Source organism: Eretmochelys imbricata, chromosome 1 (genome assembly GCF_965152235.1).
Source record: "Eretmochelys imbricata isolate rEreImb1 chromosome 1, rEreImb1.hap1, whole genome shotgun sequence".
In the NCBI taxonomy this organism is placed as follows: Eukaryota; Metazoa; Chordata; order Testudines; family Cheloniidae; genus Eretmochelys; species Eretmochelys imbricata.
Window position 1 is genome coordinate 351,945,865 of NC_135572.1, and position 22,942 is coordinate 351,968,806.

A 22,942-nucleotide genomic window follows, 5' to 3' on the forward strand; every position below is an offset into this window, starting at 1 on the left:
AAGCCATTACCCTCTGATCCCACTGAGAGTTACCAAAAGCAACTACAGCATTTGCTCAAGAAACTTCCTGAAAAAGCACAAGAACAAATCCGCACAGACACACCCCTGGAGCCCCGACCTGGGATATTCTATCTACTACCCAAGATCCATAAACCTGGAAATCCTGGGCACCCCATCATCTCAGGCATTGGCACCCTGACAGCAGGATTGTCTGGCTATGTAGACTCCCTCCTCAGGCCCTGTGCTACCAGCACTCCCAGCTACCTTCAAGACACCACTAACTTCCTGAGGAAACTACAATCCATCGGTGATCTTCCTGATAACACCATCCTGGCCACTATGGATGTAGAAGCCCTCTACACCAACATTCCACACAAAGATGGACTACAAGCCGTCAAGAACACTATCCCCGATAATGTCACGGCTAACCTGGTGGCTGAACTTTGTGACTTTGTCCTTACCCATAACTATTTTACATTTGGGGACAATGTATACCTTCAGATCAGCGGCACTGCTATGGGTACCCGCATGGCCCCACAGTATGCCAACATTTTTATGGCTGAATTAGAACAACGCTTCCTCAGCTCTCGTTCCCTAACGCCCCTACTCTACTTGCGCTATATTGATGACATCTTCATCATCTGGACCCATGGAAAAGAAGCCCTTGAGGAATTCCACCATGATTTCAACAATTTCCATCCCAACATCAACCTCAGCCTGGTCCAGTCCACACAAGAGATCCACTTCCTGGACACTACAGTGCTAATAAACAATGGTCACATAAACACCACCCTATACCGGAAACCTACTGACCGCTATTCCTACCTACATGCCTCCAGCTTTCACCCTGACCACACCACACGATCCGTCGTCTACAGCCAAGCTCTGCGATACAACCGCATTTGCTCCAACCCCTCAGACAGAGACAAACACCTACAGGATCTCTATCAAGCATTCTTACAACTACAATACCCACCTGCGGAAGTGAAGAAACAGATTGATAGAGCCAGAAGAGTTCCCAGAAGTCACCTACTACAGGACAGGCCCAACAAAGAAAATAACAGAACGCCACTAGCCGTCACCTTCAGCCCCCAACTAAAACCCCTCCAACGCATTATTAAGATCTACAACCTATCCTGAAGGATGACCCAACACTCTCACAAATCTTGGGAGACAGGCCAGTCCTTGCCTACAGACAGTCCCCCAACCTGAAGCAAATACTCACCAACAACCACATACCACACAACAGAACCACTAACCCAGGAACCTATCCTTGCAACAAAGCCCGTTGCCAACTGTGCCCACATATCTATTCAGGGGACACCATCACAGGGCCTAATAACATCAGCCACACTATCAGAGGCTCGTTCACCTGCACATCCACCAATGTGATACATGCCATCATGTGCCAGCAATGCCCCTCTGCCATTTACATTGGTCAAACTGGACAGTCTCTACGTAAAAGAATAAATGGACACAAATCAGATGTCAAGAATTATAACATTCATAAACCAGTTGGAGAACACTTCAATCTCTCTGGTCACGCAATTACAGACATGAAGGTCGCTATCTTAAAACAAAAAATCTTCAAATCCAGACTCCAGCGAGAAACTGCTGAATTGGAATTCATTTGCAAATTGGATACTATTAATTTAGGCTTAAATAGAGACTGGGAGTGGCTAAGTCATTATGCAAGGTAGCCTATTTCCCCTTGTTTTTTCCTCCCCCCCCACCCCCCAGACGTTCTGGTTAAACTTGGATTTATGCTGGAAATGGCCCACCTTGATTATCATACACATTGTAAGGAGAGTGGTCAGTTTGGATGAGCTATTACCAGCAGGAGAGTGAGTTTGTGTGTGTATGGGGGTGGGGGGTGAGAAAACCTGGATTTGTGCTGGAAATGACCCACCTTGATTATCATGCACATTGTAGGGAGAGTGGTCACTTTGGATGGGCTATTACCAGCAGGAGAGTGAGTTTGGGGGGGGGGGGGAGGGAGGGTGAGAAAACCTGGATTTGTGCTGGAAATGGCCCAACTTCATTATCATACACATTGTAAGGAAAGTGATCACTTTAGATAAGCTATTACCAGCAGGAGAGTGGGGTGGGAGGAGGTATTGTTTCATGGTCTCTGTGTATATAATGTCTTCTGCAGTTTCCACAGCATGCATGCGATGAAGTGAGCTGTAGCTCACGAAAGCTTACGCTCAAATAAATTGGTTAGCTAGGGGAAAGGAATTGCTTCACAACATCTCCCTATCCTAACCTTGAGCAGTAGCAACTATGGACGTAAGCCACATGTCCGTAACCTGTTGTGAGAGTGGGTGTGAATGGCAGGCCAGGAGGGTGTGGAAGGGCAGGGGAGGCGGAGAGGACGCGAGTACAAGGCAAAGCTGGCCAATACCACTCACATGCAACCAAACTTCTCGACAGGAAGAGGAAACTCCCCTCCTCCCCGCCCCCCACCTGCAAGATTCAACTGAAAAACAACCTGAGTGCCCCACCTGTTGGGGCTTGAAAGCTTGCATGGAGCTAACCCTCTGTGGCACTGAATGATCTTTACAGGGAGAAAAGGAGGGGATATTGCTCACCTTCACCCCCTCCTGTCAATCTGCTTATGGATCAAAAGACCTGGCTCACAAAGGTAACAAGGAAAAACATGTTCTGGTGAAATTGCCTTCTGCTCCCCATGTGTTTAATACCAGCTCAGCCTCTGTTTCTTTGAATGCAGTTTAATTAGCTTCATTAGCAGTACAAAGAAGGATGCTAATGGGTTTGTTTTGTTCTGAAGGATGGATATTTCCCTCCCTGGGCGTTTACAGGTCAGGGAGTACCCACTGGCTGCCACTGCACCTAGTCTGCTGAGAGCAAGCCAGCTATGCCCTAAGGCACTGCAAAGAATCCCACACTCCTGGCTCCCTGGGAGAAGTGAAAGTGCCAGGTTTCCTGGTTCAAGGAGAGCCAGGAAGCCAGCTACCTAATCTAAAGCTGTGCACATCTGCTCTCCCTTGTTGGGACCTCCTTGGGACCTCCTTCTTCCAGCTCTGTTCCCCCCCACTCCTGGGAAATAAACGTAGAACATAAGCCAACAAAAGCTGCCTCTCGCCCTCCACTTGTATCCTGTAATAACACACCATAAAATTAACTAAATTCCACTGCTGTGTAATATGCAGCATAAAAGCTGCAGCAATATGACTGCAGGGCACAGTGGCATTAATATTTCCATCAGCTCCCCTTCACTCAGTGCCAGGGTTTTCACTTAAAACCTCCCCAGTCAAATAAAACCCCCCACACAAGCAAAGGGGAATGGAAATACTCAAACCATTCTCCCCATCAGGTCCCCACTCACAGAAACCCCAGCAGACCCACACATAAATGTACTTCAGCAGGTCCGCATGCAAACTCCAGTGTGCAGAATTATACTTGATACGTGTACACAGTTACAAACGTCCATGCACAGATCCAAACCAGTCTCCCCATCAGGCATCCATAGACACTCCAGGGTGCAGAGCCACACAAACACACATAAATAACGAGGAGTCCTTGAGGCACCTTAGCGACTAACACATTTCTCTAAGGTGCCACGAGGACACCTTGTTATTTTTGCTGATACAGACTGACATGGCTACCACTTTGAAACCTTTTTCAGAGTAGCAGCCGGGTTAGTCTGTATCTGCAAAAAGAAAAGGAGGACTTGTGGCACCTTAGAGACTAACCAATTTATTTGAGCATAAGCTTTCGTGAGCTACAGCTCACTTCATCGGATGCATGCCAACAAACCTGTCACCTGTCACAAATACACATAGGCAGGCACCCACATACACCCCATTTTGCACTTACACTCGACATGCATGCGTGTAAACACACAAATGTGCATGGACAGACCCGCACCTTTAATGCTCCAGGCACCCACATATACCCCAGCATGAAGTCACAGCCACTCTCACACAAACCCAAAGTGTAAGCACATCCCAATATCCTGGTGCATATAGGCGTGCCTACCTTAATGTGTGTACACCTGTACCCCGAATGCATACTTGTGCCCAATATGCATGTGCATTCCCATGCTTTGATGCCATCCTGTGTATGCACACATTCACATACACACACCAACAGACCCAAATGTGTGCAATCTGATACAATTACTGACTCTAATTAGCCGTACAGTAGTAGGCAGATTTGCTGGTGTTCCCTGAAGTTTGCTCCATCACTGCAAGCAACTAAGCACTTATAGTCATCTCCCATTACAATGACAACACATCTTAATTGCACTCACTCAATGGTGGGTGTGAATGACTCAGAAAGAAGCTTAAGGCTTGGCTCTTTTTAAAGCAAACATTAGAGATAAGTCTTCTTGCTCAGTTCTCTGGCAGCCTCCGATTTATCCTGGATAGCTCAGTACGTTGTAAACAAACAAAACAAGTCAATGGGGATTCTTTGGCATCCACCACAAGGATCCTGCATGTAGTACACACAAAGAGTACAGATCCTGTTGCATAGCTGGAGGTGAGTGCTAGGGTCTAGGATCAGAGAGTTGAGCTCAGTGGTCATGATAGTCAGCTTCTCGAAGGCTTTGTCTAGTCAAGAAAAATTAGCCCTATTTCACTAAATTGGTTTAAATGCACTGGTAAATTACCAAATTAAACTGCACCGATTTAACTGGGGGTTATTTTAGTGCATCTACACTAGGGGTTTATAATCAATACAGTTTTATATTGATAGAGTTGTATCATCAGTATAGTTAAACCAGTGCAACTTTTCTCATATACACAAAGCCTTTTTAAAAGCACCACCGGATTTACGCAAAGAGCTGGCTCAGCCATACAGAGAGCAACAGATGACACAGACCTTAGCTAGACTAGGAAAACAAGTCGTTTTTAAAAATCAGCATAGCTAACATGATTTGAAGCACCACTTAGCATCTAGTGTAGATACAGCTTAACACCTTGAAACCTGTGTTAGCGGGCCATGGTCTACTCCTGAAGGGGGGACTGTGTGTGTTCATGTGCAAATAAATTGCTGGGGGCAGGAAGGCCATGCCAAAATAAAAAGCGGTTTGCATTTAGATTCTAATTCAGCAAAGCACTTAAGCACATTCTTAAAGTTAAGCCCACGCTTAGGTGTTTTGCTGAATAGGAGCCTTCACTGTGAAAGTGGTGAGGTCTCTTGCTATTCTTCTCTCTGGCAGAAGAGAGATCAATCGTCTGTGTCCAGCCTATGCAAAGGTTCTGTCTCCTACCCTCATAAGCCTCCCCCGAGTGGTTGTTAGTTTCATAGTTACAGTGGCATAGTTACAGTGGCAGGAGAGATCAGGGCGGCAAAGGGAGAGGTGATCCTGCTGGTAACCAGGGCCAGTCCCATACAGGGCTTTGAATACCAAGACTGAGACTTGGAACTGGACTCGACATTGCACGGGGAGCCAGGGCAGATAGCAGGTCACCGTGGTATTGTGGTCCCACACATGCCTTGCAGCATGAAGTCCAATGGGTAGGTTAAAGCTCTGGACCCCGAAACCACATCAGAAAGAGCACACAGTGTCCCAACTCCAGCAGAAGGAAAGGAGAAGACAAGACAGCCCAAGGCAGTGCCAAAAAGTGTGCTCCAGCCTTCCAACTGACTTGCTGGGAATGGCCAAAAGCCCAGAAGATGCTTCAGGATGGTTTTCTGAAGGCAGGCTGAAGAATCAGTACAGCAAAGAGGAAACCTGGACAGCCTGCCACCCTCCCTAATCATGGGAAAGATGTTTCTACCCAAGGCTGAAAGGCCCAGTGCAGAGCAGCACACAATGCAAGCTTTGTCCTCACTTAACATCTCGGCTCCAGCCCCTCCCTGCCTTAGTGATCTGATCTTGGGTATCTTGGGGTGCCTGCTAGGGAACTGTTGCGGGTGGGCCTCTGGGAGGGCTAAACTGGACACTGGACAAGCAGCAGAATGGGCTATAAGTGCCAACATACACCTGGTAACTACTGGACATAATTATCCACAGATAAACATCTAAGCATGTGGGTCAAATCCTGCTCTTGGTAACGACGGTGTAAATCCACAGCAACTCCATTGACCACGGTGCCATTTATCAGGCCTGAGTCCAAACTCATTACTATTTATTTATATTGCAGTAGCACTGAGACGGGCCAGTCATGAGTGCTAGGCACTCTACAAACACGGGGGGGTCGGGGGGAGGACAGTCCCTGCCCCTAAAGCGCTTACAATCCAAGCCAGTTATACTCCTGTGTAATACCATTGACTCCAGTGGAGTATCTCCTGATTAATAAGGCTGTGACATCAAAATTAGAGCTCTGTGCATAATTTTTTTTTTTTATTCTGTGGCTGAACTGAAAAGAAAAAAACAAATTGTTATGAATTGGTCTGAAAATTTTTCTGAAAACCAAAAAAGTTGAATTTTTTAAAATTTTGGATCAAACTAAATGTATGATTTGAGCCAAAACAAAATGGTTTGTTTCATTTTCACCGTTTAAAAACATTTTTAAAAACAATAACAATTTTAAATGAAAAGTTTTTTTTGAATCAAGAAGTCAAAACATTTTAACTTTTTCAAAAACTTTGGTTTTGTCAAAAAAAAAAATGATGAATTTGACACGAATTCCTGAAATGTTTTTCTCAACCCAAATCTGCATTTCACTCTGAAAAACAGTTTTGTCTAAAAAATTTCACCCAGCTCTACCCAGAATCAAGACTAATGAATGCATTATCTCAGTGAAACGACTCTAGATTTCTAGAGAGTAAAACTTGGCTCATTGATTTCAGAAGAGTTATTCCTGATTGACACTGGTGTCAGGGGAGAATCAGGCCTAATAAATAGCAATGAAGTCAGTGGCGTTACTGTAGATTTATACTGGCATAACTGCAGCATTAGGCCCACAGATTTATGGGAATTCTAGATAGAGAAGTCAGATTGGATCTAACCCAGCTCCCTGCCAGTTCAGGACCATTTCGTACGATACATTCTCCAGTTTAGTTGTGAACGACCCACTGAAATCAACTGCACTGAATCTGTTCCATAGCAATGGCCTGGGTTCAGCAAGCTTCTCCTTTACCAGCGGTCTGATTACAGGGATGCTTCTGTATTTTGGTGCCCATACTTCTTCCATTCTCTCTTCAAAACCCTTTTCCTGCCTGCATAATGGCATTTTTTAATTTTAGCTGTACCCACCATCCTGATGCCACTATGGGAGCAGTGAGGAGACAGGGCTGTTTGTTTCCCCAGGCAGCTACCCTAGAAGAGCCCCCACCCCCTCACCCTTGGTCTGCAGGCGAACCCACCACCTCTGACTTTCTGACAGCTGGTCTCAGTATGTCTGACTCTCACACAGCACCAGCTGCCGTGCATCGTCTTGCGTGCTGAACTGTAAGGCAGCCTGCCAGCTCTCACCAGTATCGGCATGTTATCAGCTCCAGTTTGCCATGTAGCCACTTTGCAAACAGGAGACCCCCTTGGGGCCTGGCCTACTCTGGCAAAGTTCAGATCTACAATTCTCTACCGATGATCGCAAGCGTGGAAGCACATTGTAAAGCTGGAATATTAAAGAGGGTTTGATTCCCCACTGATGCTGAACAGCCTGCCTACCCTCAGAACCAACAGGAGTCACGGTGAGTAGAGGACCTCGTGCCCTCCAAAGCATCACTGTGTCTCCAACCCTGCCTGCAACCAGGGGACATGATCCCGCAAGGTGCTGAGTGCTCTGATCTCCCAGGGAAGTCAAGGCAGGCTTCCAGATGGGGAAATTATTGGACAGATGCTTGCAAAAGATTAGGATCCAGTCGCTCAGAGTGGTGCCTACACTGACAGAGACATGGCCAGAGGAGAAAGTAAACCGAAAAAGTATCTCCAGTAAGTGGATTATGTGAACATCATCATCCAACATGAAACTCCCCTTGCCATCCACTCCTGGCTTGGATGGTACGCAATATTACAGTAGTTTGTGCACCTGCTGCAGCAGCAGCTCTGCAATGAGATTAACATGCCTGCTGACAGAGAAAGGAAACTTTGGGAAACAATCTGCAGTCCTGCTTTTTTCAATTCCCCAGCTCTGGTAGGAAGGGCTATCTTTTGATCCATCTTAGGGCTTTCTATAACGCCCACCTCTGTGGCAGCTAAGTGCTTGTCAGGTAAATTAGAACTGCATAGCCAGTCTCCAATGGAATTCTGCACTTCCTCCTTCCCCTGGCTAAGGACATTACATTCCTGTTTGTTTTGGGATGAGATATAAAATGGATATCCTGTCTAGCTATGGTAATTAAAGATACCATGGAACTTTGGCAAGCGCCGAGGTGTTCATTCCAACGTACTGGACAAATTCAAGCACAGGCAATTACATTCAGCCACTCTATTATTCTTATTCTTAATACTAAATAAATAATAATGCGTACTGTAGTTGCATCAGGATCCCCAGTCATGGACCAGAACTCCATTGTGCTAGGTGCTGTACAAACACAGAACAAAAAGACAGTCCCTGCCCAAACCTGCTCACAGATCCAATAGTCTTTTTCATTCCTGTCCTAAATTGATGTATAATGTTACTGTGTGCTGTTGGCCCTCTGCCACATTCCACCGCAGACATGGCTGCCCTTCAGTGGCAAACGAAGTCATGTATAATTTGGACAATAATTGGTCACACAGAGAAAGCATTTTGAGATCCTTTGGGATAGATGGGGTTATATGAAAACTAGACATTATTAAGGTATCATATCCCCCTCTGGCTGGGACATTACTTTTGGTTGCTGTAAAGATGACTGTGATGTCACAAGCAGATGGTTATGGCGTCAGGTGGGGGGGGGGGAGGATAAACTGCAGAAGCAGATGGACACAAGATACAAAGATCCTTTTCATGCAAAATGTCCCTGGTAATATATTTTTTAATGACAGAGAAAGAACTAAAGAAAACATCTGATGTGTGAGCAGAATGGTCTCTAAGTTGAATATTTTCCAAATTTGCTGTGAAGCAACAGGAGCTTTTTAAGCAATTAAGTTTTCATTTAACCCCTTTAGAACCTAATCTTGCATTCCCTTTGCACTCTTGTCCCCTAACATACAAACACACTTGAAATCTCTCTCTCTGACTTTATTTGTAGAAATTCAATGGAGTTTATCTGTTTCCCCAGGACTTAATATAGCCAAGTATCTTACAGGGTGACCATATGTTCCGTTTTGGATGGGACAGTCCCTATTTTAAGGCCTGTCCCAGCCATCCTGACTGTTTTGGCAAAAGTGGCCACTTCTCCCATTTGCTTTTGCCAACTGATCAAGTTGGCAAGAACAAACGAGATAAATGCCCACTTTTGTTAAAAAAACGGGGTGCAGTGCAGAGGAATGTGCAGGGGCGAGCGGAAATGCCAGCCCTGTGCAGGGGGGAGGTTGGACTGCGGGGGGGGGGGGGAGGGGAGGATTCCAGTGCATGGGGGGCCAGCAGGGTTCCAGTGACAGCCTCAAGCTGGGGGGGACTGAGTTGGCAAAGTTCCAGCAACCAGCCACAGCCTAAAGTGGGGGGCAGAAGGGTTCGAGTGACCAGTGACAGTCTGGGGGGATGCCTCGGGCGAGCAGCTGGGGCCAGCCCCATGTGGGGGCTCAGGTGAACGGCTGGGGCCTGCCCTGTGGGGGTGCGGGGGCTGGGGCCAGCCCTGCACGGTGTCCCGTTTTCCCTTTGGGAAATATGATCACCCTACTTTTTATAGTGACTTTCATCCCCAAAGATCCCAAAGTGTTTTATAATCTATAGCTATAAACATTAGCGAGAGAGAGAGAGAGTCTGATTACGCTCTCACACCAGCCTTAGTGAGTTATTCCTGATTTACACTAGTGTAAGTGAAAGGAAAAGCAGGCCTATATAGATGTACTTCATCCACTGATGAAATGCAGCCATCTCTGGGATGGAATCCAACAGTTTGTAAAGCATCCAAAACCCACTGACATTCATTGGAGATTTAAGTGAACAACAAACACAAGATGGAGTCCTTGGAGCAGTAAGGATGCAGTCGGGGCAAGTCAGTGCACTTTGTATCATGTACACCCCCGTCACAGTAGTACCATTAAGGCCATGTCTACACTAGGAAAGAAGGTGCATTTTTAACATGTATTAGCTAATATATATTAACTAACATCTGTTAAAAATACACTTTGTTTCCTAGTGAAGACAAGGCCTAAATAATGGACACAATATCATCATCTAAACCAGAGCAGGTCCTAAACACCAAGTGCCTCACTGGCCTGAGGAGAACTTGAAGTGGGTGCTGTAAAGAAGCACGAGGACACGCACGTCCCTGGTAAAATTCGGGAGCTTCTATTCAATAAAAAGGAGTACTTGTGGCACCTTAGAGACTAACCAATTTATTTGAGCATGAGCTTTCGTGAGCTACAGCTCACTTCATCAGATGCATACCGTGGAAACTGCAGCAGACTTTATATATACACAGAGAATATGAAACAATACCTCCTTTATACTTATTATTTATCTAATACTTTAGATAAGCTATTACCAGCAGGACAGTGGGGTGGGAGGAGGTATTGTTTCATATTCTCTGTGTATATATAAAGTCTGCTGCAGTTTCCACGGTATGCATCTGATGAAGTGAGCTGTAGCTCACGAAAGCTCATGCTCAAATAAATTGGTTAGTCTCTAAGGTGCCACAAGTACTCCTTTTCTTTTTGCGAATACAGACTAACACGGCTGTTACTCTGAAATCTATTCAATAAGCACAGCAGTATTCCATCGCCGAGGGGCTCTGGCAGCTCCACTCCCTCAAGGCAGCAGTAATTGAAAAACAGGGGTGGAACAGCCTTTCCCTCTTGAAAGAGCCTGGCTGGAGAATAAATCGTCCCGACAATGATAAATACAGGCATTTACTTTGGGCGAGCAAGCTCAACACTCACCAGCATATTTATTGTGAAAACTGCAGCACTACACTCCCCCCCGCGACTCCTCAGCCCCCCCTCACGCCGAGCTCAATGCTCTAGGCTGTCTCCTCTCTTACACGAACAGTCTCTCTTTTTTTCCTTGTCCTTTTTTCCCTTCTCTCTCTTTCTTTGCTGTATGTAATGCACAGTGCATAGTCACTGATGCTGCCATTCACCTCTTGCCCAGGGCATCATGGCACCAGCTGCGTCAAATGTGCTTCCAGAGGAATCTGGAAAGTTACCCTCCATCTGCGGGCCAGGAGATGCTAAACCTGAGGCTGAGAGGAACTAAATACACCTCTACCCAAATGCTCAGCTGCACACAGGTCTCTGCTGATCGCTCGATGACAAGGCCAACAGTGTTTTTCAATTCCATTAGCTGCAGGTACCATGTTATCTGGCTCAATGGTGGAGAGCAGAGATTGTTAAAACCAGGGAATATCTTTCATTCAAAGAGCACTTTTTATCCTAATGAATCTCAAAGCACTTTCCAAACCATGGCCTCCACGCTCCATTTCTGCCAGCAAAGGTCAGAAAGAAAGGGCAGAAGAATGCTCTGCCCATGTGAAAGTGCAGGGGGAATTTAGAGAGGCAGAATATGATGAGTTACCCAGACAGCAATTTGGGCAGGAGACCTGGGTTAACTTGGGCCCAGGATTTTGGAAACACTGGACCATATGTATTGACCTGACAAAAAGAGAAACTGGGAGTGACCAGTATTGGGCAAATCCCAAGTAGAAATGGAACCTGCCGAGGGGAATGGCCCAAATTCAATAGCACAACTAACTTGTTAATGTAGGACTGACGCTAATAAGCACTTAACACTTTTCCTTTAACACCTCCTGCATCACCATCACTCCACTGCCATTTGTGAAATCAATATAGTATGTGGACGTCTAGCAGCACAGCTGGTACATTCTACCCAGATGTTATCTACGACAGCCGAACAAGGGGTTAATTAAAGTTCAGTGAAGCCAGTCACCCTACAAACTACAATTGATTTAAACTGTCACCCAAACTTGCACTAGCGACTATTCTCAGCAAAGGGGTAAATTCCCTCCCAACCTCCCTGGACTGCACTGGAGATTTGCATTCAGCTGCCTGCCAGCCATGCCTTGCTCATGACAACTGCATTGTTGCCTCATGACCGTGACTGAACTGCTTGTTGCTGCAGAACTAGGGTCTAACATGTACCTTATGCACCTGCATTGTGGGGCGCCTTCAGCTGGAACAGGTCCCAGGAGTGTAAGCATTTAGCATAGCAATCGGGTCTTGCCTTGCACTGTGAACTGTGCACAGGCTTCGCCTCAAGACCAGGGATTCAGGACTCCAGGATCAGAATGGTTATATTTCCCCTTCACTGACATTGTCCAGGATATCAACCTTGTCTTTCACTTAAATAGGAGATTGGCTTGAGCCTCAAAGTCCAGCTCCAGGTTGGAGATTCTGGAATGTTTGGATGCTGAGTTTTGGGTCAGCCCATTACCTCTACAAGGGCCTGTCACAGAGTTCAGATCAGCATTTAGACCTCCACAGAGCTTAAGCATTAGGCTCTGGGGGGTTGGTTTCGATCCATCTCTAGTTAAATGTCAGAACCAACATGGACCTTTAGTTCAAACTCAAACTGATCCTTGTGAGATTTAGAAAAGCCAGATAAACTTCTTTTAAAATTGTTTTTTCATACCACTGCCTTCTCCATATTCTGGGCTTCAGCTGGGGGTAGAAGCAGGAGTGCTGAGACACACCATCAGAAGTTATTATTTGACACCTATGAAAGGCAGAAGCACTGGATAGATCAACGACACTTATAGTTCTTGTGAGCTTCCCAACCCAAGGCTGTAGACCCAAGAAGTGTGGATAGGAGTTGAAATTCCGGGGTTCCTCTCAAAACTTCTTGAGGGTTGAATGCCATTACAAAAAATCTGAACATTACAAAATAAAATTGCATATCGTGTTAGGGAAAAAAGCAATTGCCGTTGTGGCCACAGAGCAGTGGGTGAATGGGCCTAATAAGCTGTTTTGCGAATTTACCCAGTAAACCTGCTACAGCAGTCAGGTGAATACTGTAGGTAGGAGCTTGCATTTATGGAATCCAATCTTCCAGTCTCTCACTCTCTCTAAACTGAGAAGCAAACCTGTTGGCGGTTAGCTATTTTCGGTGCTGCTGTGGTATGGGTCCGGTATTAAAGGGAGGTGCTAAAGGATTTATTGAGGTAGTCTCTCCATTATTTCAATGTCATTTAATTAAACGGAAGCAGTCTTATACTAGCCATGTTTGAAAGTGCTGTTGCTACATACAAAGGATATTAACAGCAACTTCTGCATCCATCAAAAAAAAAAAAAAGTTCAGTCAGCAGTCTTGTGACATGGGTGTACTGAAAACATGTTGAGGTACGGACATTTTGTATCATTTTCCCTCCACCCCAACACACAACTTTCACCTCCCTAACATTAACCGAAGAGGTTTGGGGCTAAAATAACAAAATGTAAATTCTCCTGCAAAAATTGTCTAGAAATATTTATTCCAATGTGGCTATGCCTGTATTCAAGTCCCTCTTGCATTTGATGTCTATCAAATGAGTTTACTAACAGGAATTTTCACCGATTTTAAGTATGGCCAAAGTGTCATAGGTAGTGAATTTAGCATTATTAACTACAAATGGTCACCTCAGAAATCTGATTCCAAGAGTTACCATCATCCAATCAGGGAATGAAAACGTACTATGTAACTATCAGACCAGAGTTTTGGATAGCAAGTACTTGAGATGAACTGCTCACAAACGAGCTACTCACAGAAATTATTCCGCAAATACCTTGAAAGAACAAATGATTTTGAGAAAATCACGATCTGGTGGAGATCTGTGTCCCATTTTACACAGCTGCCAGCTTGAGGAGTAGGATCTCCAGTATGTCTCGCTGGACTACCCAAGCTCCATTTGAATTTACACCCTTCAAATACTTTCAGACAGCTGATTTTGCAAGCAAAGGACACCAACTAAACTGCACACATGTGGCAGGACCTTCAGCTACGAAAACATGAACCTGGCCTGGAGGACCCACTCCATTTGCGATAGCAATACTAGGGCTTGTATCCTCTGCAGACCACAGTCACTAGAGGGTGACATTCACACACACTCAAGGTGTCCTGTAATTCCAGCCAGGAGAAGGCAGTGCGTGTTCTCTCTCTCTCTCACACACTCACACGCACATGCCATCATGTGCCAGCAATGCCCCTCTGCCATGTATATCAGCCAAACCGCACAGTCTCTACACAAAAGAATACATGGACACAAATCAGATGTCAAGAATTGTAATATTCAAAAACCAGTAGGAGAGCACTTCACTCTCCCAGGACACTCAATAACAGACTTAAAAGTGGCCATTCTTCAACAAAAAAACTTCAAAAACAGACTTCAACAAGAAACTGCAGAACTGGAATTAATTTGCAAACTTGACACCATCAAACTAGGCCTGAATAAAGACTGGGAGTGGCTGGGTCACTCCAAAAAGTAGTTTTCCCTCTGTTGATACTCACACCTTCTTGTCAACTGTTGGGAATGGGCCACATCCACCCTGATTGAATTGGCCACATCAGCACTGACTCCCCCACTTGGTAAGTCAACTCTCATCTTTTCATGTGCTGTATATTTATACCTGCCTACTGTATTTTTCACTCCATGCATCTGATGAACTGGGTTATATAGCCCACGAAAGCTTATGCCCAAATAAATGTGTTAGTCTCTATGATGCCACAAGGACTCCTCGTTGTTTTTGCTGATACAGACTAACATGACTACCCCTCTGAAACTCATTACAGGGTTATTCTATCCTTCTCCCATTAACTCTCATTTGGCATATACATATACATTTTGGATTAATGGGGGTATGATTGATTTATGAGGCAAGATTATTGGAGTTTATATATAATTCCATTACTCTTACCACATAAATCAATCATACCTCCAGCCACCCAAATGCAAGATTTGGCTACCCTTTCTCACACTAAGTTGTATCTTACTCCATGAGTAGCCCCACTGACAACTTTATGGTGTTAAGATGCCGGGAACTGAATGCAATATTGTATTCTCTTATATTCTCACCTTTGCTTTAGACACATTAATGCCTTTTTGGTCCATGACGTGACGCCCCCAAATCCCAACTATTTGTGGGTTATTTTGCTGCAATATTGCCCTTTAAGCTCGTCTTCTAATTTGATGTCTATCATTGCTCATGGGTCTCTTGGAAAGTCTCCATCTTCCATTAACAAATACCATTTTTCTATTGAAAAGTCACTGTTGTAACAATTGAAAGAGCTTACAGAATCAGTGAAAAATACACGGGGAAAGAAAGGATGTAGTAGAGGTTTTTATCAGAATCAGCACTATTTATTTTGTTCCTGGGTATTACAGATCAGAGAAAATAAACCCAGAGTAATTTCAATATCATAAGGGTTACGATGGCGCAGCCAGGGCGGGGCTGGGGGAAGGGGTGGAGTGGGGAGACCCCACCCCAACCCCCTACAGGGCTTCTCCCCGCATTCCCTTCATCTCATTCAAAAAGCCCTCCCGTTCTATAGCAGACCAAAAAGATTTTGCAGTGATGGTGCAATGGAGCCAAAGGGACTATATCAAGTGGAGGGGAAAAAACCAGCATCAAAGAGGGGATAGAAGAATAAAAGAGCTCCTTTGCTGATCCACAGCTGAGCTGGGCAAAGCTTATAAAAGATAAATAATGCTGACATTACAAAGCTATGGTCAATTCATTTTCTACTTGTCACCACTTGGGATAATTGGCCTGCACAACAAGCATGGGAAAAGCAGGTCAGCTTTTTTGCCTTATTTTTTTCTTAGAGGTACAACTTGGATTAGACTGTGTGTTATACCACAGATAAAAATAAAGAGAACGATCCAAAACCTTCAATCTTTAATCTGGAGAGGTTGCGAATGAATAGCTCAAGTGCCTGTGGATCAAGTGAGGCCTAGTTGTCTCTATGGTAACTAAGCCAGTGTTAGAGTAAGGCTTTACCTGGCAGCTTTGCAGATATGGGCCAGCTTGGCTCTGTTTGAAGTGCGCGTGTGGCTTGTAGTGATGTAGTGTTGCCAACTCTCACGATTTTATCAAGGTTCTTGCAATATTTGGTGTTTTTCATAAAGTTCCAGCTCCTGGATTCAGCTGATTACCTGGAATCTCCACTTTCATTAATTTACTTTTTAAAAGCAAGTCTTTAGCCGTCATGATTGCGGCAAAACACTTGAAAATGTGACACGAGTATACTCCAAAGACTCAACGGCAAATAAAATTACTATTTTTGCAACAGTGCCTAAGAACCCTAGTCATGGGCCAGAGCCCCATTGTGCTAGAAACTGTACAAACAGAACAAAAAGATGATCCCTGCCTTAAATATCTTACAATTTAAGTATAAAACATGAGAGAAGAGGTGGAGAGAGACAGAGAGAGGGGAGAGCACAGGAAACAATGAACTAATACTACTCTATAACTGATTATTTTTTAAAATCTATCCCTTTTTAAAAATCTCCTGATTTTTAAGCTGATCTCCTGAGCTGATTTTTTGCAGTCTGACTTGTGATTTTTCTGATGCTTGGAGTTGGCTGCATGGTTGTACAGCACCTGAAATTAGAGAACCAGGGCATTCAAAGCTCTCTACGTGGAAGGGGTTTCCATTTTATCTTTCAATGAAAGATCTACAGAGGAGACCACATAGCTCTCTTACCATCACCCAGAAAAATGTCTCAATCATCAGAGAAAACTGCTGCTCATTTCACTCTCTTCATAACAAAAACATCCTTCCTTTAAGGGAAATCATCATGCAATTGTGAGACACTGGTTAGAAATAGAGATGGCTTCAGCTGGAACCTGAATCCCCTCTGATTTTACAGCTTGTGGTAGTTTTGTCAAACTCAAGACCCTAAGGTCTTGCCTTTTTCAGCTGAGGGTCCAGGATGGATCCAAAGCTGCCACTGGGGCTGGGTATGTTTTCCTTGCTAAGACTGGGATGAAATATTTTCAGCCCGGACATGACAGAAATATACAAGAACAGCTGATCTTGAGAGAGTTCAGTGCTGTTTAACATGATCAAATCCAAACTGAGCCCCTGCTCTTAATCTTAACCTGCCTCCTCTACCCATCTCTGTTTAAAATGCTGCGGCCAGAGAAACATATGAAGCAGTGTCTGGATTTACTGCTAAAGTGTAGGATACTGCCTAATGGGTGCTGGAACAATTTGTATAGGGGAGGTGCTGAGAGCCATTGAACCAAACTGTAAACCCTGTATATGATGGAAACCACTTCAAGCCAGGGCACCCGCAGCAGCTGGGCTGCCTAATCCACCAGGTGCCCATTGGGAGAGAAGGGTTCAGGTGAGGTTCTTGGAGGAGGAAGGGTCAACCTGCCCTTCCTTGGGTCAAGAAAAAGGAGAGGAATTTGCTGACCTCCAGACCCTCAGTAGGGAGCACAGCGGAGGAGTCTGCCACATGCTTTGCTTTAGCCTGGCAGCAAGAGGGGCTGGAGACAGCAAGACTCTGTGAGTGTGAGTGAGAGAAAAGGGTCACCTCATCCCTTCCCATACAGAACAGCATTCCCCCTCTCCCCCACCCCCGAAAGGGCACCCCTCTCTCTCAGATGCCATGCTTTCCTCCTTTCAATTTTGGCTGACAATTCACAACATTCTCTTTTTGCTGCTATGAAATATATAATACAGTGACTTCCAGCTGAGACACACTCAGTGTGAGGGGATAGCTCCCTTCTGTAACACTTACGAGAGAAGCTGCCTACAAGCCTGAGGCAGCTGGTTTGACTATCCAGTGTAGTAGTAAGTAACATGAGAAAGGCAAATGATGAGAATAGAGAAAGAAAGGAGAAACTATGGTAATGGATTCAGTGCTTCTCCAGGGTTTTGCCACCCACTGGTAGACAACAGTAACACTGAGTAGTTTCCTCTTGAGTTAGGTCCACTTAAAGCACATGGGCCCGATCTTCTGGTGTAAATCAGTGAAGCTCCATTGACTTCAAAGGAGTAATTCCAATTTACATGAGCTGAGGATCTGGCCTATGATGTTTCCAATGCCTTTGCAGTTGTGAATATACTCCTGGGCTCCTGCCACAACTCAAGAACGTGTTCTACAGGGGATGAATTGGCCAAGGCTCAACCACTATGTGCTCAAGTCATCCCATGCTACTCTGCCAGCCTGTCCTTTTGCCTCATGGGAGGAGAGTGCCTACCAGGAGATGCTCCGAGCTGTATTTAACATGTGAGCGCTGTCCTTATGTGCACATCTCCTGCTCTGGCCATGTGTCAGGCAGACCTGGAGCTGTTGATGCATTTGCAAAAGGAGAGGAGAAGACCAGCTCTTTGCAGATGGGCAGCACCCACATGCCACCAGTGGGAGTGGAAGGAGGTGAGGAAGAGAGGAGATAGACAGGGTCAGAACTGTAAGGGCCAGCTAAAGAGGGAGGAACAAAATCCAAGTCTCTCTCCCATAAGAAGCAAATTCAAAGCTCTCACTGGAACTCAGTAGCTCTTTAAAAGGAAACACACAGACAATACTATAAAATATATATGGAATAAGAGCTGAATTGAAAAATCAATTAATTCCTCAATGATCAAACTGGAAAGAAATATTTTTATTTCAAACCGAAACCAACCATGTGGTGAGAAAAACCTTATTTGACAGGAAAGTAACTTGTTAATAAATATTTCTTTTACTTGTAACCTTATGTTTCCAAGTCCTTATATTGGAATCTTTACCTCGAGCTCTGTTAAATAAACTTCAGTTTTTTAAAAAAAAATTCAACAAACCTGTCCAAAGGTGTTGCGCTAAGGAGAGTATTGAATTAAGATGAAACCAGTGAACAGGGGTGCACTGCTTCCATGGAGGCAGAGGATTGGTATATACTACAGGTGGCTAGAAGATAGGGAAGTGGGCAATCGAGTTTAACAAAGCAGGGTGTGTAAACTGCTAAGCTGCAAAGGGAAAGAGCAGGGCTCACAAAGCCTGGAGCAGAGCACTCTGCGTTGCCAGCAGCCAGTGGCTGGGAGACTTTCCCCTCATAGGGGACAGACAGATGTCTCTCTTGCTATAAGCCCAGACACCTGAAAAGTGTCACAGTACTACTCTGGCAGGTTGATTTCCCACTACCGGCAGCTGTTTGAAGTTGCTCAGGAGTTTGGAATGTTAGTGTGGATTCATGGATGATAGGCATTCAAAGTGTATGATAAATTCATTGCTCACATGGCTATATGTATATATATATATTCTCTCTCGAACACATGCCCCTAGCTAGATATTCCAATCAAAGGGACAAAGCACTAGGGTTCTGGGTGAAGAACATGCCAACTTTGCAAAAAGAAAAGGAGTACTTGTGGCACCTTAGAGACTAACCAATTTATTTGAGCATAAGCTTTTGTGAGCTACAGCTCACTCGAGCTGTAGCTCACGAAAGCTTATGCTCAAATAAATTGATTAGTCTCTAAGGTGCCACAAGTACTCCTTTTCTTTTTGCAAATACAGACTAACACGGCTGTTACTCTGAAACATGCCAACTTTGTAGCTCTTTGTCAGCATGCAATTACTCATGCATTACACTGAGCTTTTGTTTTCCTCCAGCAAGCCACCTTCCCCCACACCCCGCTCTCAAATGCATAATTTCAGGGTTACACTCCCTCCTCGCCTTCTGCCCCCTTCCCCATTGGCCAGATGAATTTGCCAGAACAATCCAGCCCTTCCATAGCAGCCGCTCAAAGCAAGCAGCTGGAGACCTCGGGGTAATTGATTGGACATGGAACATTACTGGTCTGCAAACATGGCTGCACAGAGAAAGTGGACACTTTGCGAGTCTGAGCACACATGAAGATGATTATTTTAATAAACTCCCATTAACTGATCAGTCTGCTGCAAGGAAGACCAGGGTGGAGGGTGCACCAGCCAGCAAGAAGTCATTGTGTCACCCCCCACAAAGAACATACACAAACAAGAAGTCCCAATGACACAGACTGAGTTTGGGACCATATTTACACAGCATCAGTTTTCAGGCATTGGACCAAATTCTTCTCTGGCATAAACCCATCTGAAGGCAAGGGAGTAACCCCTGGGATTAACTGGCCTACTGGGGAAGACATATTCACTTCAATTCAGACTACAAGGCAGTATCATGCCAGCTGGGGCCCCAGCCTTCATGACTCAATGGGGATTAATCTCAAAAACTGGCTAGATGCTTTCAAATATTTTACCTGAAGTAACTTACTGTTTTTACTCAAGAAATAACAGTAACAACCTGCATTTCAGACGGTCTTTTACATTTCTACAGAGACTTTTATCTCAAAGTTGTTTAGCAAGTATGGTAATCAAAATGACTTCTCCTCCACTGCTGAAATGCAGCCACCTCTGGCCTGGAATGCAGCAGCTGTTGAACAACGCACAGCAATGCTACTCAATAGTTTAGGACAGAAAATGAAGAATATTTTATCCAGTTCGAAGTTGGAATCTCTGCCCCTCTCTTGCCCCTGCAACATAGTGCTGGCCAAGAAGAACCCTGCTCCAGGATACAAATGATATTGCATCCTTATATATACGTATATATTCCTATCCTGGTCACATTACATCTGCCAAACTCAATGAATGGAAAAGGGTTAGATTTCTATCCAAAAGTCTAACTTTTGGTTAGCATGATCAGCCGTGGTCTCAACATACCCGCATCTTAACCGTTGTCAAATTTTTAGTGGCATCATGGCAAATAAGTGTTTTATAGAGAGATTTGAATGAGGATAATGCATTGATTTTGTAACGTTTACAGGAGCTTCTCCAAAGCATGCAGGGCAGTGTGGGAGAAAACACAAAAGGTGATGTTTGAAAATTTAACAAATGGGCCATGGAAACTGGCATCGTGGGCCAATTGGAGGCTGGAGTCTACCTTTCAATACTGAATGAAAGATGATAGGTACTGTGGGGATAGGCTGAACATGAAGACAAGTAGGTTAAGTTTCATGAGATCTTGAAGGAGGAGCCAGCAGAAGGATGCAAAGAAGGGGTCAAAAAAGGATGCAAAAAATGATGGGCTAGGAGAATGATCTTTATAGCAGAATTCTCAATGGATATGAGCAAAGCAAGTTTGCATTTCTAAAGGCCAGAGAAAAGGCCGTTGCAGTTAGGGTGAGCAGATGAAACGGACAAAATATAGGGACACATGGGGGAAGCAAAAAAAAAAGCAGCCAGAGCAGCCAAAGCTGCAATATCGGGACAAACGGCATCCCAAACATACATTGGTCGGGACGCAGGACAAAGAACTAAAAATCGGGACAGTTCCGATTTTATCGGGATATCTGGTCACCCTAGTTGCAGTAATCAAGACACAGAATGGTGACAGCCAGGAGGAGAGTTTTAGCTGTATAGATGGATAGAAAAGGCCGTATTTTAGTGATGTTACACAGCCTGGAGGTGATGCAGAGCAGCGGACATAGCCTAGAGAGGTGTCCGAAATCCGAATCAAGGATGATGCCCAGGTTATGGACCTGACTGGAGGCAGCATGGTGGTGGTGTCCACGGTGATCACAAAAGGAGGTGGTGGAGAGAGCTGGAGGTGCAGGAATGGGAAGGGGGATTAAGAACCCTCTTTTATCCATGTTGAGCTTGCGCTGATGACTAGGCATCCACAAGGACATGTCAGAGAGAGACTCAGACAGTCTGTCTGTCTGTAGCAGCACGGTGGGAACCCGAAGCTGGGAAGCCTTTACCACTACCATCAAAACAAGCAACAGCAGAGAAGGGACAACCTGCAGATGTATTTCTTTTTCCCTCCATGCTTTAAAAAATCTTCACTGGCTAAAAAGGAAAGAAAGCATGTACAGATCAGTTAGAAAATAAAATGGGGCCAATTCCCTCATATTAAGCCTGTTATTGGGCTCAGAATCAAATTAAACTACAGGGCTTTTCACTAGCAGAGTGCTATTTTAAGGCTTATTAGACTATATTAGGATTGGCATAAATTTCCACTGACATAATATAGGCCTTTAATTGGATTTAAGGGCGAGGAGGCTGCATTAAACTAAAATCAGCCCTCGCAGGGGGAAATTTGGTATTCTCCTCACAGATCCTCTGCTTTCCCTTGGCACGAATCCCAAGCAGTCAACCAGACTGGGTAACCCATTCAGAACCAGATGTAATTGCTTATACTCCTCTAAATGAGACAGATAAGCAATCTGGCTGCCAAAACTATAACACACACACCATTGCTCATTAGCAAAAGATGCACTGCTCTGGCCGGTGCTCCAGTTCGCATGCGAATCTGGAGAAAATGGCATTTCCTTGGAAGCAAACCAAGTACTGGAGGAGAATTTGTGTTAAGTATTCACTTGTGGAAGGTTACAATCAAAGAGTCTCAAAGCCAATGCCTCAACCTTCAGAGGCCTGGTAGTACTAGAGCTATGGCTAATAATAAAAATATAAGCCCTCATCTGCTTGTCATGTGGTTTGGGGGGCTTCTGTATTACCTGACTCCTTCAACCATCTTCTGACTCAAAATGTACAAATCTCAGGAGACTCAGAGGTCAGGAGTTCTGCTCAGAGAAGCACCCTATCGGCTGGAACAATAGCCAAACAATCTCATCACCCCAAGGGCTTTGGCAATATGGATCGAACTGCAGACAGCTGCGTTAGCATAGCATGCATGATGTGCCGTCCAGTCAAACACAGACACATTTAGGCTGGGAAGTCACAAGATCATAATCTTAGGTGGACTTCAGTGCTTCCTGCTTCCCAGAGAACAAAAAATATTCTTTTGCATTGTTTTGGCATTTTTCCAGTCCCAAAATGAGCATGAGCGATATTTAGACTGAGAAAATAGCTTAACACAAAGATGCCCGCACACTGAAAAACAACACTAAAAAAATAAGTGAACCAAACATTGTGTGTCTCAATAAAAGTTCGGCTCAACACAGGCTATGATGGGGTGATCACTCATCCTGTATTTTATGGGATTTATTTTATCTGGCACCTAAGGTCCCACCACTGGCTTCCAGTA

At 44.7% G+C, this 22,942-nt stretch overlaps 1 protein-coding gene across 6 annotated transcripts in view; it reads right to left on the bottom strand.

The window, feature by feature from the left end:
* PLXNA4 (plexin A4) overlaps window positions 1–22,942 on the bottom strand; it is a 582,733-nt gene that overhangs the window by 355,768 nt on the left and 204,023 nt on the right. The window contains exon 3 of one of the 6 annotated variants that reach the window (XM_077807902.1): window positions 14,520–14,538. The exons of the other annotated variants lie outside the window; for them this stretch is intronic. Coding sequence (XP_077664028.1) covers window positions 14,520–14,538 — 19 coding nt within the window. The remainder of the gene's footprint in view (window positions 1–14,519; window positions 14,539–22,942) is intronic. 6 annotated transcript variants of the gene reach the window in all.